The sequence below is a fragment of the Talpa europaea genome (assembly GCF_964194135.1).
Source record: "Talpa europaea genome assembly, chromosome: 10".
Lineage (NCBI taxonomy): Eukaryota > Metazoa > Chordata > Mammalia > Eulipotyphla > Talpidae > Talpa > Talpa europaea.
Window position 1 is genome coordinate 27,301,396 of NC_140077.1, and position 17,988 is coordinate 27,319,383.

A 17,988-nucleotide genomic window follows, 5' to 3' on the forward strand; every position below is an offset into this window, starting at 1 on the left:
CTGACCTCTCCTGACCTGCCCCGCTGCTCCCCTCAGCAGTGTATTTCAGTCAGTCTGCCTGTTCTGTTCCCTGCTCTGTCTCTGGTGAATCCTCTCACCTACCACACCTCTGGCCTGTACCCCAGCTCTTGTATGCATAAATAAAATAAATCTTTAAAAAAATAAATAAAGTTAGCATGAGAGAGCCTACTTGGTTGTGAAAATAAAGAACATTCCTCCCTCTTTAAGATGCAAAATATGACTGTGACGAATAATACAATTTAAGAAGCCATTATGTATGAAATCAAAGGAAGAAGTATAATTGGTCTATGAAACAGATGCTTGATGATAAACTTAATGAGGGGAAAGAGAAGGACTAAAATTTCAACAAGGTTGGTATTATAATGCAAGTAAAAGTAAAGTAAATATTGTATTAAGTGGAGCGCCCCAGAGAGCATGGGGGGGGGCTGGGGGGGGGAGAGAGAGAGAATGCAACTGGCTTTTGTGATTATGGAGACCAGCAAGTCCCACTATCTGCAGCTTCAGAAGTTATTACCCCAGAAGAGCTGATGCTATAGTTCCAGCCATGGTTTTAATCTTATCAACAAGGTGTTCCACTGATCAGCTTCTGGGGTCCTTTGTCATACATCGGTCGTCAGCCCCCGGGGTGTTCCTGGTCATACCTGGTGATGGATAGCCTTCCCAGTGTGATCCATCTTTGTACTCTTGTTTGATTTGAAGGGCACCTTGCAGGGTTGGGCTCCTGTACCTAACTGACTGGGCCATTCTGACCTTGTTTAGGACTTAACAAAATGGTGGCCAACAGGCTGCATAGGAGTAGCAGACCCACATGAGTCCAATGACAGGAAGAAGCCATTGTCCCTGCTCACAGGCAATCAGACAGGGGAATACCCTTATTGGAAGTAGGGTCTGTACTTTTTATACTATGTAGAATGATAGTACAACTGATTGGATGAAGCCCAGCCACATTAGAGATGTTAATCTGCTTTACTTCATCTACTATTCTAACACTATTCTCATTCAAAGAAAGCCTCATACCCACAGGCAGAATAATGTTTGACCAAATATTTGGGTGCCCCATGACTCTGTTTGATTGACAGATAAAATTCACCATCACAGTGTTGTTACCTTGAAATTGTTATAAATTAAGCGGGGGAAAAATTGCTCAGACAACATTTACTGAAGGCAAGTTTTAAAAAATGTTTATTGAAGGCAAAAAAAAAAAAATAAAAGGTCCTAAACAGAACTAGCATTTGCAAACATAATAACTATACATTCTCCTGTTCTGTATGCTAGAAATACAACTTGGCATTTGCAGGATAAATTATGTGGGAAAAAAACTAGGCTATTTCTGGCATTTTTCTATTGCAGTTGATAAGCAAGTAGATATATGAAAGCTATTGTGTTGTTGAGAAATTTTGATATGACTAAATATCTTTTGGAAATGGTGTCCCCTAAAAGGCACACCGTTAGGAAGTAGCTTATTTTTGTGTATGGAGAAGAATTTTGAAAATTTTAAGTAGATTTGTCAGACTTGGTAACTATGACTACAGATGGAACTTCTGCAGGGGTCAGTGTTAACATCAGATTTATGAAACACAAGCACAATGTGACAAGATTTTGTCAAGACAAAATTTTAGTCCATTTATTGTGCTACTGATAGAAACTACTTTGAGCTCTCCATTTAAATACAATATAAATAACAGCCATGCTAACTAACCATGGCCCACATATGCTTCATGCTCCCAGTAGCTAAAGAGGATGCTGAGAAAATGTTGAAGTCCTGAAAGAAAAAAAATTTTATTCATGTTATAAAGGAGAAACTATCTTAGTGCACCATAGAACACTGGACCAGATTTGGCTCTTTTAGTCAGTGATACAATCCCTTTAAATTCTCTGGACTACTCCTACCCCATCTCAACATACACCTCTCTTGAAAGATATAAACTGATTTTTTTTGTGGGTGAAAAGGGATGCTCAAGATGGCATGACAAAACTGACTCCATGTGGTGGCTGAAACTACATCCTACTGAACTTTTTAACTTTAAAAAAGAAATTCACTGACTGGTAATGTTACAGGGCAGCCCCGATATAAAATGGGGTGCCTGACTGTGGGTCCTCACCCACACGCTTGAAAAGGACTTATCAATACTCTCCTGCAGGCACACACAAAAGGTTAATAGAAGGTTTATTTATAAGGGAAGGGGAAATGAGGAAATGTACAACTCAGGGAGAAAAGAGGGAAATAAAGTCTTAAATGTGCCCTACCCTTTCCACTGCCCTGGAATCCCAATGGCACTCTGAGAGCTGGCCACGAGACACAAGCCATGAAGCCAAGAGGAGAGAGATCCCAAGGCCCACGTGTCTGGTTTTTATACCAAACCTGGCTGCTCAACTCCACCCTCAGGTCCCAGCCATCTTCCCTTTGGTGGTGACGGGATTTGTCTTTCCCAATGTCTTGATAGCTTTGGTCTGGAGTGGGGGTGGAGTCCACAAAGCCTGCATGGAATTAGCTCAGGACATCCTTTGCCCCTAACAGTAAGAACTGGTTTCCAGGTAGATATGTCCTTCTCTGACAATACTCTGTGTTTGTGTGTGTGTGTGTGTGTGAGTGTATATATATTAATCTATCCATCCATCTATATATGTATGTATGTGTGTAAGTATGTATGTGTCTATCTATCTATCTATCTATCTATCTATCTATCTATCTATCTATCTATCTATCTCTATCTCTTACTTCTTTTCATAGTAACCAAGGCCAACTGACTAAAAGCCAATGAACTGTAAGAGATATAATCTACAATCAATCTTAATTTTTGCTATTCTATTCTTCTTACCCCATCTTTTTTCCTTAAAACCCTCTTTAAACAAAGACCCCAGTGGGGAACAATTTGGGCTGATACAGTAGTCAGATTTCCCCCACCCCCACCATCACCCCAGGGTTGAATTTTTGTAGATTTCCTTTGTTTACCCTTCTCCCTTACAAGCCCTTCCCCCCACCTGATTTATTCTCCAACTTCATTTCCTGGAACCTTGAGAACTAATTGTGTTACAGCTCTAACAAAATTCTCTGTTCCCCTCCAGCTTGATAAGACCAGGGAAAGCCTCTGCTGGGCTGTTACCCCCAAAGAAACACTCTACTGAATTAGTTAGCACCTCCTCTGACCTGAGGATGCCTAGCCTTTCACTCCCCTAGCATCTTGTACCTCCTCACATTCCATTCCTCCCCTCCATTGGGAGAGCCAGCTTCTTTTGGAGTATTAACCTTGCTGGCTGATTGCCTTGGTGGCCAACTCTTATATTCAACTCCTTTGTGCAAAGACATTTTTGTGGTTCAGAGTTGGGCTTTCTGTTATGTGAGCAAAAGACATGGTTTGGTTGTTTACAATACCTGCCTATGCACCTAGATTTGCAAATGTAAGACTCTCCAAATAAACACCATCATTTTATTTTACCCTTGTTGTGCTTTTCTCAGTCAACATCTTCATATATATATATATATATATATAGTTGACCCTTGGACAATATGGGTTGGAATTGCATGGGTCCGTTTATATATGAATTTTCTTATAAACAGACAATGTAAACTTATGGTTTGGAGAAATACTGTACAGTGTTATAAATGTATTTTCCTAAATAACCTTTTTCTAGCTTAATTTATTGTAAGGATACAATATGTAATATATATTACATACAAGATGTGTTAAATGACTTCATGTGAGGCTTCCAATCAATAGCAGGCTGTTAATAGTTGTTTTCAGGGAGTCAAAAGTTATACTCAGATTTATAGCTATGCTGGGGGGTCACAACCCTTCCTCCAACACTGTTCAAGGGTCTATTGTGTAGTAAAATTGTGTCTTTGGAAAACTCATCTGACTGGAAATACTCTAGTTCATTTTCTGAACAGATGCTGGTTTCCACAGAAGAAAATTTTGGTATAACCTCATGTTGCAGCACCAAATTGCCTAGTTGAAGGCAATGGTCCAAAAAAGGTACTCAGATCTGAACCTTCAAACATTGTAAAGAATTGCTTAAGTTGCCTTTTTCAGTTACTAACATTATTCTGAATGAAACACAAAAAAGGAAATTGTTTTAACTGTAGTACCTTATGTTGAGAACTAAACAGGGTAATATAAGAATTTTGAAGCTTTACAAATATCTTGTATGTAGTTATGTTATAGGGCAGGGGGAGGGGCACCACACACCCCGCAAACCTGCCTGCTCTAAATAGGTTCTGCCCTGCCTCCCCAGGGGCGCAGTGGTTGAGCACTGGGTTGCGAAGCTGCCCGCAGCCTCTGCAGCGCCGGTTCGATCCCCGGCCGCAGACCTCTCCTGCCGCACCCGCTGCTCCCTCAGCAGTGTGCTTCGGTCCTTCTGCCTGTTCTGCTCTCACCTCTGGCTCTGATGAATTCTCTCACCCTCCCGCACTTCTGACTGTACCCAGTGCTTGTATAAATAAATAAATAAATCTTTAAAAAAAAAAACAGTTTTGAAAAATGAATGAATAAATAAATAAATAGGTTCTGCCATGCGCCGCATCAACACAAAACACATGAGACTTTAATGAAAAGGAACTTTAATACAATTAGGAATCAATACAGGAAAGGCAAAGAATCTAGTTTCTAAATCAAGCACCCAAAGTTACCCGTCCCCTCGTGGGTGAAAGTCCACCCAAGCAGGATGGCCCAGAACAAGGCCCCAAAGCCTGCCACAAGTCCAAAGCACCTTTCAGTGAGGACCCACAAAAAAGGATCAGAAACAACCAGAAAAGTGTGGGAAGAAAAGAGCAAAATCAAAATCAAGATGAAAGTTGCCATTGTTAACCTCTCGATGGGTCTGTCACCCACATCTGTGTCACCCAGTCCACGACCAAAAGACAAGCGCAGTTTCTTCACATGTCTCTCGGCTCCATGCGCCTCCTCCAGGTCTCCTGGCTCCATCCTGCTTCCTTCCTTCTCAGTCTCCTCTGCCGCTTCTTTTCTCTTCAGCTCCATCCTCCTTTGGGTGGGGCAGGGAACCTGGAACTTCCCCTTTTCCTGGGGACCACCCTGTTATAGTTACTATAAATCAGGAATTAGAAAATATGGGTCATGATCCCAAATCCAGTCTGCCACCTGTTTTTGTATGGCTCGCAAGCTAAGAATCACTTGTACATTTTTAAATATTTGAAAAAATGTAAATGTGTTATTGAACAAATAGTGTCAGTCATAAACTTCATTCTTCCTGGAATTTTTGTCAGAAACAGAAGCTGAAAGTCTGGATTTTCCCTACTACACAGCAGTTCAATGGCTTACCAGTGATAAATTTTCTTTGTGAGTTTTTAACTCAGGATGAAGATGGAATTGCTCCAAATGAGAAGCACCACTCTCAACCACAATTATCAATTAATTATCACTGACTTTAGAAATAAATTTTGCTACAAACTTCATAGTTAGTTAGTAAATTCAACCTAAAATTACAAGTCAAAACCAAGCATACATAATAAACCTGTACTTCAGTAAAGGCATTCAATGTTGTTTGAATCACAAATAATAGCAACATACACTAAGTGATCCAATTTATTGGCATATAATTGTTAATGGTAGCCTCTTATGATTGTTTTTTATTTCTGTAACATCAATTATAATGTCTTTTCTTTCATTTCTGACTTATTTATTTGAAGATTCTTTTTTCTTAGCCTAGCTAAATGTTTGCTAGTTTTGTTTCTTTCAAAAAATAACCAACTCTTAAGTTGCATTGATTTTTTTTCTTACTGTTTTGCTATTTTCTTTTAAATTTATTCCTGCTCTAATCTTTGTTATAGCCTCATTTCTGGCAGCTCTGGGCTTAATTAGTTCTTTCCCTAGTTCCTCGAGATAAAAAGTTATATTGTTCATTTGAAATCTCCTTTTTTTAATATAGGCGTTTATCACTATGAACTTCTTTCTCAGTATTGCTTTTACTGCATGCCATCCAGTTTGGGCGTATAATGTTTTGATTTTTGTTTCCCTTGAGAGCATCATAGCTTAGCCTAGTCTACCTTAAGCATTCTCAGAACACTGACATTAGTCTACAGAACACTGACATTAGTCTACAGGTTTTGAATTGTGATCTTTTCCAGGGCTGGTGATATGCAGTATGATACTTTCACTCCATCATGACACTTCATACTCTACAGTGAATTTTGTTGTCAGCATTGGGGGGGATATTGTGTTTTGTGTTTTTACATCCCATTATGTCTACAAAAAGGCATCATAGGTTAGGTGTATTAAATGCATTTTTGACTTACAACATTTTCAACTTAATGAAGGGCTTACTGGGATATAACTCCAGGATAAGTGAAGCAAGGACTTCACTTATATTCACTTATATTCACTTATTATACAGCAGGTCCTCAAATATCACTGCTTTATTCAACAATGGTGGGATTTTTCATTTCTCATCAATGTTATAACAAAACAAAATTACCTGGAATGAATATTACTGGCTTGGGATTTTCGGCCCCCTTCACAAGATCCATTTGGCAATGTTTGGAGACAACTTTGGTTGTCATAACTGGAGGTTATGCTACTGGTGCCTACTCAGTACAGGCACAGGACAACACCCCAGAATTTCCCAGGGATGTAACCACTGAACAAATAAAGGATGATTGTACTTTGTTTGCTTGCTACTATAATTTCAGAAAATCATGTAATTCTGATTTTTTTTTTTGGAGGGAAGTTCCAGAAAGTCAGAGGGAAAGGGGAAGAAATAAATTTCCTGATCATAAGGTGGGGGGAGATTTGGCTTGTTTTTCCTTAGTGATGTTGAGGGAAGTAGATAAACCTAGTGGGTAAACCTAATGGATGCCCCACCTCTGGGCCTCAGGCGCTATATGTTCTGCTTCAGTCCAGCTTCCGATAGTACTGAAAGATACAAGAGCTACTGTGCTGCTTCATGGAATTAGGTGGACTTGAACAACAGTGAGAAATGGAGCAACCTTTAGGAATGTTCTTCAGGTGTAAGATTCTAGTCCATCATGCAACCTGGAGGTGGGGGAAAGACAAGAGAAGCCACAAAAATGACTCAGTGGAATTTCCCATCAAATAAATAGGATGAGGGATCAGTCATATTTAACTCGATTTTAGGAACATAAGGTGACATATTTTAATACAGCAAAATGATACCTATCTTGTATGACACATGTTTCTTTATAATCTGCCTCCAGCAAGTCTACAACTATCATTTTCCATAACACAAATATGGCCAGTGTTTTACATATTTATGGAACCCTGTTAGCACTGCACTTCCTATTCTTCTAGTCTACTGATGAAATTTCTAGTTCAGCTGAAATGTTAGCCCTGTGAATTCTTTGGTTTTCCCAGGCAAAGCCAATGTCTCTTTCCTCTGGGCTCCTGTATCTTTGATTCATATCCACATTATGAGACTTTTCACACTGCACTGTAACTTGCACTGCTTTGCCAGGAAGTAAACATCTACAGAGTAGGGGACCTGCCTTATTTATCCATCACCAGAACTTAGCTTAGTGTCTATTAATTTGTAGCTGGCACTTATTTATTGAATGACAGTGATTACTAGTGGATGGAATAATGAGATAAGGGATAAATTAATGAGATTAAAGAGTGGATCAGGCACAGTAACACCTGGAAATGAGGACATGAACAGTTTTCATTACAGATATTATTTTGAATAATACAGAAGTACAACAGAAATTCTACAGAACATTAGAAAAGATGGAATAAGATGGCATCCTATCAATTCCTCAGTGAATACCTGGCTTCTTTCTAGTTTGATTATCTTTAAATACCACGTGTCCCTCAAGCTTCTGTCTCAGTTCCCTGTTAGCCTTTTGAAAAGGTGTCTACCTTCCAAGTTGCCATTTTCTTTCTTCTCCTGACCTCTTAAATCCATTACAGGTCACTTGTATCCCTATGATTCCATTGATAGTTTTTATCATTCTTGGCCTCTGAATAAGTTCATCAGTCCTTTCTCCCTGAAACATTTTCTTCCCTTGACTTGAAGCATCCAATCTCTCTTAACTCTCCCAACTCACTGGTCTCTCTGTCTTTGTTTTTCAGTTTGGTTCTCTTCCTCTTTCTCACCCCAAGATGTTGGGTCATTCCACGGTTAATTTTTCAGACCTCTTCTCTAGGTACTATTCCTCTTGAGGGCTCTTCCCCTGAATTTGCATCTGCCCAGCTGATGTCTCCACATGGGTATTCAATAGGATTGCAAATGTAACTTGTCCCTTTTTTTATTTTTTTAGAAGATTAGAAACAGTAGTGACTGCTTTTTTATTTATTTTTTTAAACATTTATTTATTTATTTATACAAGCACTGGGTAGAGTCAAAGGCACGGGAGGGTGAGAGAAGTCACCAGAGCCAGAGCGGAGAGCAGAACAGGCAGAGTAACGAAGCACACTGCTGAGGGGAGCAGCGGGCGGCAGGAGAGGTCTGCGATGTGGGACCCTTGCCCAGCGGCCGGGTATTGAACCAGAGCTGCAGAGGCTGCAGGCAGCCCCGCAGCCCAGCGCACAACTGCCTCGCGCCACCGGGGAGGCCCCATGTAACTTACCCCTTTTAAAAGGAACTCCTAGAACAATACCTGGTTATCTATTATTACTCAGTAAGTGTTGACTCAATCAATGAGTGAGTGTTGTTTTTTAATCTGTCTTTAAGTTGAAGAACTTAATTTTTCTCCAAATTTTTTCCAAACTTGAGTTTGGACCATGGAAGCTGAAAATGTGTAATTTGTTCCTGGATAAAGCTTCTCCTGAAGTTCTCTCCTGTAGAATTTGTACTGAGAAGCAGATTCCCCGCTAGGGGGTGTACAAGTACCGCTTATCTTTCAATCAAGGTTCTGGTAGAAGAAAAAATGTTATTAAAAAATTAAATAAGTGTTCTTGGATCTATCTGGTATCTGATTTTTCCATTCATTTTTTTGGGGAGAAATTTTTTAAAGGTTAAATTTATTGCATAAAGGTAATGAACATTTTCTAGATGAAAGGCGCCAAAGAAAAAAATACATTTTTGTAGTCAGCACTAAGACACAATGCCAATGAAAGTAGTATAATTAAAGGGCACATACCTCTAAATTAAAACAAAACTCACAATTCATTTTGAAGTCGAAGAATTATTTAAAATAATGAATGCCTTTTGGCTATAGGCATTATTCTACACTCAATTTATTTGATAAGTGTTTATTGCACACCTAGTATGTGACAGAAATAAGAAAATATCCTTTCTTTTGCAGAGTACACAGTGTAATCGGGAAGAGCACCGTGCAATGGTAAGTGCTATAATAAAGATATGAAGGGCCTTGCTGGTGGTGCAGGGGGTTAAGCACAGCACTGTGAAGCTATCCACAGCCACTGCAGCACCAGTTCAATCCCCCAGCCAGCCGGGGAGCTACCCACATGGCACAGCAGACCTCTCTTGTCTCGCCTGCTTCTCCCCTCAGCAGTGTACTTCGGTCAGTCTGCCTGTTCTGTTCCCAACTCTCTCTGGTGAATCCTCTCACCCCCACACCTCTAGCCTGTAACCCAGATCTTGCATGCATAAATAAACCAATCTATAAATAAATAAATAAATAAATATATGAAAAGCATTTTAACAGTCAAGAGCGTTGACTAGCTTCGGTGAGAGGATGATGATGGAGAAGGGATATATCTATGAGCCCCAGTCTACCTGCTTTTACCCCAGCTGAGCCTCCTCAATGTCTGTGTTGACAGATTCAATCCTCATTGCCAGGATGCTTTCTGTCTCTATGACTGCATGGTAGCCACAGGGTAGCATTTACATATTTGTACCCAGCAATTTTAGGACTATACCTCTCTAAGCAATCTGGTTTTCTTAATCTTTTCTCATTCATTTCTGGGGTCAAGGGACACTCAGACAATTAGCTTTGTTGAACAAGGCAATGGGATATAAAAGTGAGCAGCTGAAAAAAATTTAGAGAAGTGAAAAAGAGGAAGTCAGTTGCATTACACATCAGAAGTTACTGGAATCCCAGTCAACTTGAAGTTAGTATGCTTAACTGTGAGTTTCCAAGACATCCTATGGCACAGATTTATTTTAATTGTGTTTCTTAAAGTAAACCAGATTGCCAGAGGATGCTGGTTTATGGGAAAACAAACTATTCTAAGCTTGTGTCCTATGGATGGGAATGTGTGGTTCTGCATAGATATGATTAAGCAGATGCATTCTGATGGGCTAGATGAGTACCTAGAGGGAAGAAGAGTTTATAAAAAGATGGTAATTCCAGTTGTAAGACTTGGCTGCTCCTACATCCTCCCCAGGAGAAGTTCTGAGAGTGGGAGGTTGCCAGTTGGAAATATCAGAAAGTTGTATTCTCAGGTGCCCTCACTGACAATTTTATGAGAATGTTGTTATAGGCAGTGAGAATATAGCCAACTATTTTTTTAAGTGAAAGAAATAAAAGGGATAAAAACTAAACATGCCGTATGATTTAGATGCCAACACTTCTCTTATTATTTTTGGTATAACTCCAAAAGAGTGGATGGGCAAGAGAAGATTGAAGCAAGGAGCAGCTTGATAAGGACTTTAAGGACACTAGGAAACCCAGGCAAAATGAATTAATTTAGATGTTCAGTTATGTTATCAAACTGTATTTTTGGTTTTTCTTTGTGAACAAATTATGGAAAAGCATTTACATAAGTATACATATGGACATAGAATTATTAGTTAGTCAAGGTGAGAGGGAAAGTAAAAGAATTCCAGATTGTTTTGTCAGAATTTTGGAATAATACAATGATAGATGAAATTAAAAGTCAACATGAGCTAGGTAATGATGCAGAAGCTGAGATTTGATTTTTAGTAACTATGTTTATGCATTGTGACAGCTTATAAATTAAAAACCTAGCAACTCTTAGCAAATACACTCAGCCATCACTAGGGATAATATAATAGAGGTGGCGGCTCTATCACAAGGGGGATTTGGACCTAATGTGATATGGAAAATAGAAGCGGAAGTAATTTTGAAAATAGCATTTTAATGATTATTTGGTGTGTTTATATGTCCCACAATTAAAAAAAGTTAGAGCAAAAACATCTGCTATAAGTAGCTGGGTAAGGGCTTTAATAGGTGACAAATTATATTGATTTCTGTAGACACAAAATTTGAATTATTGCTTTTTCACTTTCTATGTGTAATATATGGAATTTTATTTAAAAGAGCAGAGAGAATATGTGTAAGCTGAACTGACTAGAGTATTCAAGGGAAAAAATGAAAAAATTAGTTTAAAAAGTTTCAATGAGAAAAGTCAAAAGTATTTTGTGAAATTTAGGGAATTTTTAAGAGGCCTTAAGGCAATTCTAAATCTGAAAACCCAAAAAATGAATCATGTCGTCATGCATGATCTTGAAGAAGTCATTAAACTTCTACCAGTTTTTGTTTCCTCCCCTGTATTGAGGGGTTAAAAAAAAAAAAAGGCTTCCAGCTTTTGTCTGAAATGATGTTGAATATTGTAGGGTGTAGAAATTTCCTGATTCATCCGCTTACCTATTAAATAGTATTGTTTTATGCCTAGAGATTATCTCCCACTCATCTCCTGAATGGATGGTTTGTTTTGTGTTCAGTTAGAAGAGAGTCCCTGATACATTCATTATAGTGAGACCTGTAAACAATGGCCTGCCACATAGGATCTTTTTTCCTAGTTAGAAAGCATTTTTTTTTTTTTAATTGGAGAAGGAAGAATCAGGACACAGTAACCAGATAAACCTGTCTTTGAAACCTATTGCCAGCTGATTGCAATAACTGTTTCCTTCTCTAGAAAAATAGGACTAACATCCACCTTGAAGAATGAGAGTATTATTCAGCACTCAGATCAATATATTTTAAGGTTTCTGTTCCTTTTCTTCGTATTTATAACCCACTGGGGGCCTGACTATAAAAGAAAACAGATTTGATTATTTTTAGCGTCTTAAACTAAAGAAACCACTGCTGGCCTCCAATAAAACCTTTAAATAAAATGGAGTGAAGTAAGTCTCACAAATAATACAAATCAGCCACTTTGACACGGTGTGAATACGAAGGGGATTTTCAGGATTCTCCCGCAGAACATTATAACCGGTCATTTCTCCGCTTCTGTCCAGATGCAACGAGAAAATGAACCCTCACTTCAATTTATTAGCCTTTGGAGTCTGAATACAAAAGGCAGCCAGGGTCTATTTTCTGAGCCTGGAGGCCTGTTTCCAGCGGCCTTGAGGGCGCGTGAGAAAGGATTTACAGAACCCCTCCCGCGCCCCCCTCCCGGAGCCCCAGCTCCTCCTGGGGTGCCTGGATCTGAAGACATTTCTCCCCCCTCCTAGTTCTTTCTCCCGCGCGCCCACCCCCACCCCATCGGCTGCATCTCCTCCATCCTCGCTTTCTCCCATAAGTGGTCAAAATAGGAAACGGAAGTATCTGTTTGTTGCGGTGTAGTGCTCGAAATTAATTAATGAAGGAAAAAAAAAAAATCCTCTCCAGGTTCTTCATTTTGCCGCGAGTCGCAGCGTCCGCCGGCTCCCGGGTGCGCCCCACCAGGGCTCGGCGGCTACCGTGAGGAGGCCGGGGTGTCTCGGGGGGCCTGAGCTCCCCGCCGCGGAGACGCCTCGGGGCTACCGGGTCAGGGGTGCGGGGGCGCGAGGGGGGCCGCCCCCAGCCCGGCGGGGAGGCGCGGCGCGGCGCGGGCCCGGCCCGCCCGAGAGCCGTCCCGGGCGCCCGAGGGGCGCAGCGCGGGGACGCGGCTGCCGCAGGGGAGCGGCGGGGGGCGGCGGCGGGCGCGAGGGGCGGGGCGCTCTCCGCAACTTCTGCGCTGCCGCCCGGCGCTCCGGGTCGCGCCGCGCACTGCCGCGGGCTGCGGGCTGCGGGCTGCGGGCTGCGGGGCCGCCAGCTGAGCCGCGAGCCGGGCGCCGCTCGCGAGCCCGCGCGCCCCGGGCGGCGTCGGAGCCGGGGCCGGTGCCGGTGCGGGAGGCGCCTCCCGCAGGGCGTCCCCGCGCCCCCGCGCTCCCGCCCGGTCCGCAGCGCCGGGGAACCCGGGACGTGCGGGGCGGCGAGGCCGAGCCGGGGCGCCCCCCAGCGGCCGGCGCGCGCCCCATGGCTGGGCCGGGCGGAGCGGAACCGGCCAAGTGAAGCCCCCGGGCCGGCAGCCGCAGCGCGAGGCAGGGTCGCCGGCTCCATGGGCAGCGGCGCACCGAGGCACGATGATGGACGTTAACAGCAGCGGCCGCCCAGACTTCTACGGGCACCTCCGCTCTTTTCTCTTGCCGGAGGTGGGGCGCGCATTGCCCGACCTGAGCCCCGACGGCGCCGACCCGGTGGCGGGCTCCTGGACGCCTCACCTGCTGGGCGGGGCTCCCGAGGTGACCGCTAGCCCGCTCCCCACCTGGGACGCGTCCCCGGACAATGCCTCGGGCTGCGGGGAGCAGATCAACTACGGCAGAGTGGAGAAAGTTGTGATCGGCTCCATCCTGACGCTCATCACGCTGCTGACGATCGCTGGCAACTGCCTGGTGGTGATCTCCGTGTGCTTCGTCAAGAAGCTCCGCCAGCCCTCCAACTACCTGATCGTGTCCCTGGCGCTGGCCGACCTCTCCGTGGCCGTGGCGGTCATGCCCTTCGTCAGCGTCACCGACCTCATCGGCGGCAAGTGGATCTTTGGCCACTTTTTCTGCAACGTCTTCATCGCCATGGACGTCATGTGCTGCACAGCCTCGATCATGACCCTGTGCGTGATCAGCATCGACAGGTAAGGGTCCGGCCGCTCCTCCCTGGGTCTGGCAGGGCATGTGCTGGTAGCTCAGCGCTTGAGCGCTCGCCTTTCCTGGGAGGTTAAGCCAGACTTCCCCGTGGATAAAAAAAGGGCCTCTCTTAAATCATCAGCCCCACACATCAGCCCCTGACACCAGCCAGATAACTTCAGTTACAGCACAGCTCATATACACCTTAAAAAGAAGAGCTGGGAATGTTCTGGTTTCCTGGAGTGATGGTTTAAAGATCAAAGTAAGAGTGTTTGAAGCATTAGCAGTTCCACCAGGGGGTGGGACCCTTGGCTTGGTTTTACAGGATGAAGAACAGCCCTTGCTGTGAGCCCTAAAAAGTCATTTTACCTTAAGAAACCAATAAAATAAAAGCCACTTGCTACCCCAGTTGTGGGAGCTACTACCCAGGCTAGTGAATGGACCTAGATGTCCCAGAATTGAGGCTCTCTATGTCTTAACATTGCATCTTAAGATGATTGCAGATTCTGAATGGCATTCTTTTGGAAGTCTGGTTTCACTGTTTGGCGATGCTGTCTGTATCCTGCAGACTTGCTGACTGGAACCTTAACTCCCCGTTTGAATGGTTGGTTCTAGCCTTTCATCATATCCCTTGGGGATTTTCGCTTAAGAACTCCCCCACTGGAGTAATTGAAGCAGAGGCTGACCATCTGTCAGGGATGTTGGAGAAAAAAAATTCCTGGCTAAAGTGTCAGATTGGACTAAGGACCCCCCAGGGTTTCTTCAGACTCTAGGTTTACTGGATGATTTTGCAATGGAGCTGGTCGTTGGCTCTAGAAATACTATGCAGTTGACAACTTGAAGTATGGTCCCAAAGCTCTTTGGCCATAGGACAACTAACTGCTTCTCTTGAAACTAAAATAGTGAATCTTGATATTCACACTCAGAATTCTGTTGGTGTTTTAAAACTGGCTGAGAACTGGTATCCTGTTGTGCTTAATGATACAAAGAAATGCCTGCTTATTTTCTTAGTGGACCTGCCTAACCTTTAAGTGTGTAGACCTTTCAGCACAGGAGAAATAATTGAGGTCTCCATGCTGAAAATGACAGTGCCTTAAAGGATGTTCTAGCATGAAACTGAGATTTTCCTTCTTTTCCTCCCTGTAAACACTGGTTTTGATGTTTGTTGGTACTTAACATGTTCTCCTATGTTACTGCTTGATCAGGCTTTATAATTAATGAATAAAGAGAAGGGTAGGAAAGGGGATATTTTCAAGGAAAAATCACATGGCGACACTTGGTTGAAGATCCAGATTAGTTTTTAAAATACTGAATTCTGCCATTTTGTATATTATGGAAGGAGCTTCTGATAGCAAATAAGGAATTATTTTTAAGAGTAGAGCATGATCAGCATATTGGAGAATATCAGCTCCAAACTTGACAGCTGAAGTTCTGTAGTTAAGAGTGACAGAAACATATGCATTTACAATATGGCTGTGGCAACAGGAACTAAGAGAGTACACTTGATATACATAGTAAGTATATACATGAATTATAAGCACAGAAATCTGGCTGCTTAGCCAACCATAATAGTGCTTCTTGCATGAATGGACTTCTTTTCAATGGAACTGGGTGTAATAAAGCACATAATAATTTGTGCTGCAAGTAATGCATTTACAGTCTGTCTTTTCATTTCATGATTGGTGAGTGATAAACAGCACAGTGTGCTTACTTGTTTCCAAAGACAGCCAGTGTTTCTGTTCTTCTTCTGGGCATATTCAGGTTTGGCCTGGACCACCCTGAGAATCCTGCACATGAGCTAAAGATTTTCTTCTCTCTGAGCCTGTGTGACTTAGCAGCAGCAGGAATCTTTTGAATGTAAACATGAGGTTAATCCTTCTTGGCAAGAGTGTCTTATTTCTTTGTTAACCATATCTTTGTGAATGTCACCAATTGTGATAATACAGAGATAGAGCTACTATCTCTTCATTTCCCACGAAAATTTTTCCATTGGCAAATTCTGCTTAAAATTTATTTTATCTTCTAAAATAAATTTATCTTAGAAAAAACAAAAAATTGATAACACTGAAAGATACACATTGCTTTTATTCCAAGGACACACAGAACTAAGAATAAAAAAGGAAAATGCATTTGATTTCTAATTTGACTTATTTCTGAAGTTTTTTTTCAGTTCCATTGTAGAATCTGATCAGTGATTAAAAATGTGCTAAGAAAATATGAAAAAATTTAATCTTCATTCATTTACTCATTTCCTCTACTTACTATAGATTCCACTCTGCTTTGTGCAGCTTAATCCAGTAACAATTTTCCTGCTTTTGTGAGACTTTGGATATCAGTTGGGCATCCAACCTGTCCAGAATGGAACCTTTGGTTTTTCTTTTCTTTTTTTTTTTAAAGATTTATTTATTTATGCATACAAGAACAGGGGTGCAGGCCGGAGGTGTGGGGGTGAGAGGATTCACCAGAGACAGAGTGGGGAACAGAACAGGTGGATCGACTGAAATACACTGCTGAGGGAAGCAGCGGGTGAGTCAGGAGAGGTCTGCTGCACCATGTGGGTAGCTCCCTGGCTGGGGATTGAACTCGTGCTGCAGTAGCTGTGGATAGCTTCAAATGTTGCATCTTAACCCCTTACACCACCAGGGAGGCCCTAACCTTTGATTTTTCTTAACCACTCTTCAACATATTGGGATGCTTTTCTATCTCTCCCCAGGGCAATGTCATGCCATTCTTTTTCAGTTTCAGCACTCCCAAGCCCACCCTTTTCATATAATGACTCAGGGTCATTGAACAAGTAGCCGTCACTAAGTGGGAACTCCTCTATCTTTCCACCACCAAATAATCTTTCCAGCATCTGTACCATTTTGATTGCCTTCCAATTAAAAAGCAACAGGACATTGTGTCCCAGCAAAGACCAAACCACCTGCCCTTCTTATCCCATCCTCTTACTTTCTTGAGGTCTTTCCACTCCTTTTTGATCTCTCATCAATTCTTTGTCTTCACAGTTCAGCTGCTCAAAGGACTGGGTCTACAACCTGTCTACTTCCTTGCCCTGCATATGGATGAGTTTGATACCAACCAGGTCTATTGCAGTATTCCAGCAGATCTTCCTAGTTTCATTTCTGTCCACCCCCCACCCATTGCTCAGAAAGAAACTAGAGTGATCAAATTGTTTTAAAAAGTTATTTTGAGATAACATTTACCTATAATGAACTGCACAGATACTAAAACTGCAATTTGATGAGTTTGAGCAACTGTATATATTACCTATGTAACTAACATTCCAGGATATGGTTATGAATATGGAATATTTTTGTCATCACAGGAAGTTCTCTTGTTCATCTTTCAAAACAATCTTATAAAAATATAAATCAAATTGCCTTTTATATATAGTTTGAAAAATGGAAAATACTTCTATATGTTATTAAAGGAAGCTTGTCTAAAGAGTACAGAAAAATGGGGAGCACCATTCCTGAGATTGGTTATTTCTGCCAGGGTGGTGGAGGTATAATCAGGGAGTAATAAACGTATCAACTATATTAGTAATGTTTTGTCTTTTAATCTTGATGGTGGATATGGTTTTATTTTGTTTATATCACTTTCTGTATGTCTGAAATATACTTTTAGACTTATTTTTGAAGTACATATAGATAAGTGTAGAGCTTGATAAATTTCCATGGCTGTTTGTGGACCATCCATGTAAAACCTGCCATGTAACAAGATCAGGAAATGGAACATCATCAACCTCTGGAGGTTGCTGCTGCTTCCCGGTTCCTAATACTTGACTTTTACTATCATAAATTATTTTGCTTGGTTAGAATCTCATATAGATGGAATCATGTAATCTGGCTTCTTTTGCTCAAGATAGTGTCTGTATTATCCATCCATTTTTTTAGCCTTTTTTCCCCACTGAGTAGTATTCCATTGTATAAATGTCATAATTAATTGGTTCACCTGTAGCTCAATATTTGAATTGTTTCTAATTTCAGGATATTATTAATAGTGCATCCCTGTATTGAGTATACTAACATATATTTAATAATGCTTCTATGTATTTAATGGTGTTTCTATTTATTTGTGCACAAGTCATTCTATGGACATGTTTTGATTTCTTTTGGATGAATACGGTACTGGGTAGTAGTATAGTACTGGGTGCCTTATTGTGCTTTAGTTCTATTTACCTCCTTAAACCTTTTGTGTAATTGTTGTCATGCACTTTAATCCAGATAGTTAAAGAATATATTAGATATTATTTTGTTATTTTAA

General features: G+C 41.6%; 1 protein-coding gene across 1 annotated transcript in view; it reads left to right on the forward strand.

The window, feature by feature from the left end:
- Positions 1-13,185: 13,185 nt before the first annotated feature.
- The window catches only part of HTR7 (5-hydroxytryptamine receptor 7), a gene marked incomplete at both ends in the record, with an annotated part of 68,600 nt that continues 63,797 nt past the window's right edge, over positions 13,186-17,988 (forward strand). Inside the window, one exon of the mRNA XM_084244897.1 lies at positions 13,186-13,730. Within this exon, the coding sequence (XP_084101023.1) occupies positions 13,186-13,730 (545 nt within the window). The remainder of the gene's footprint in view (positions 13,731-17,988) is intronic.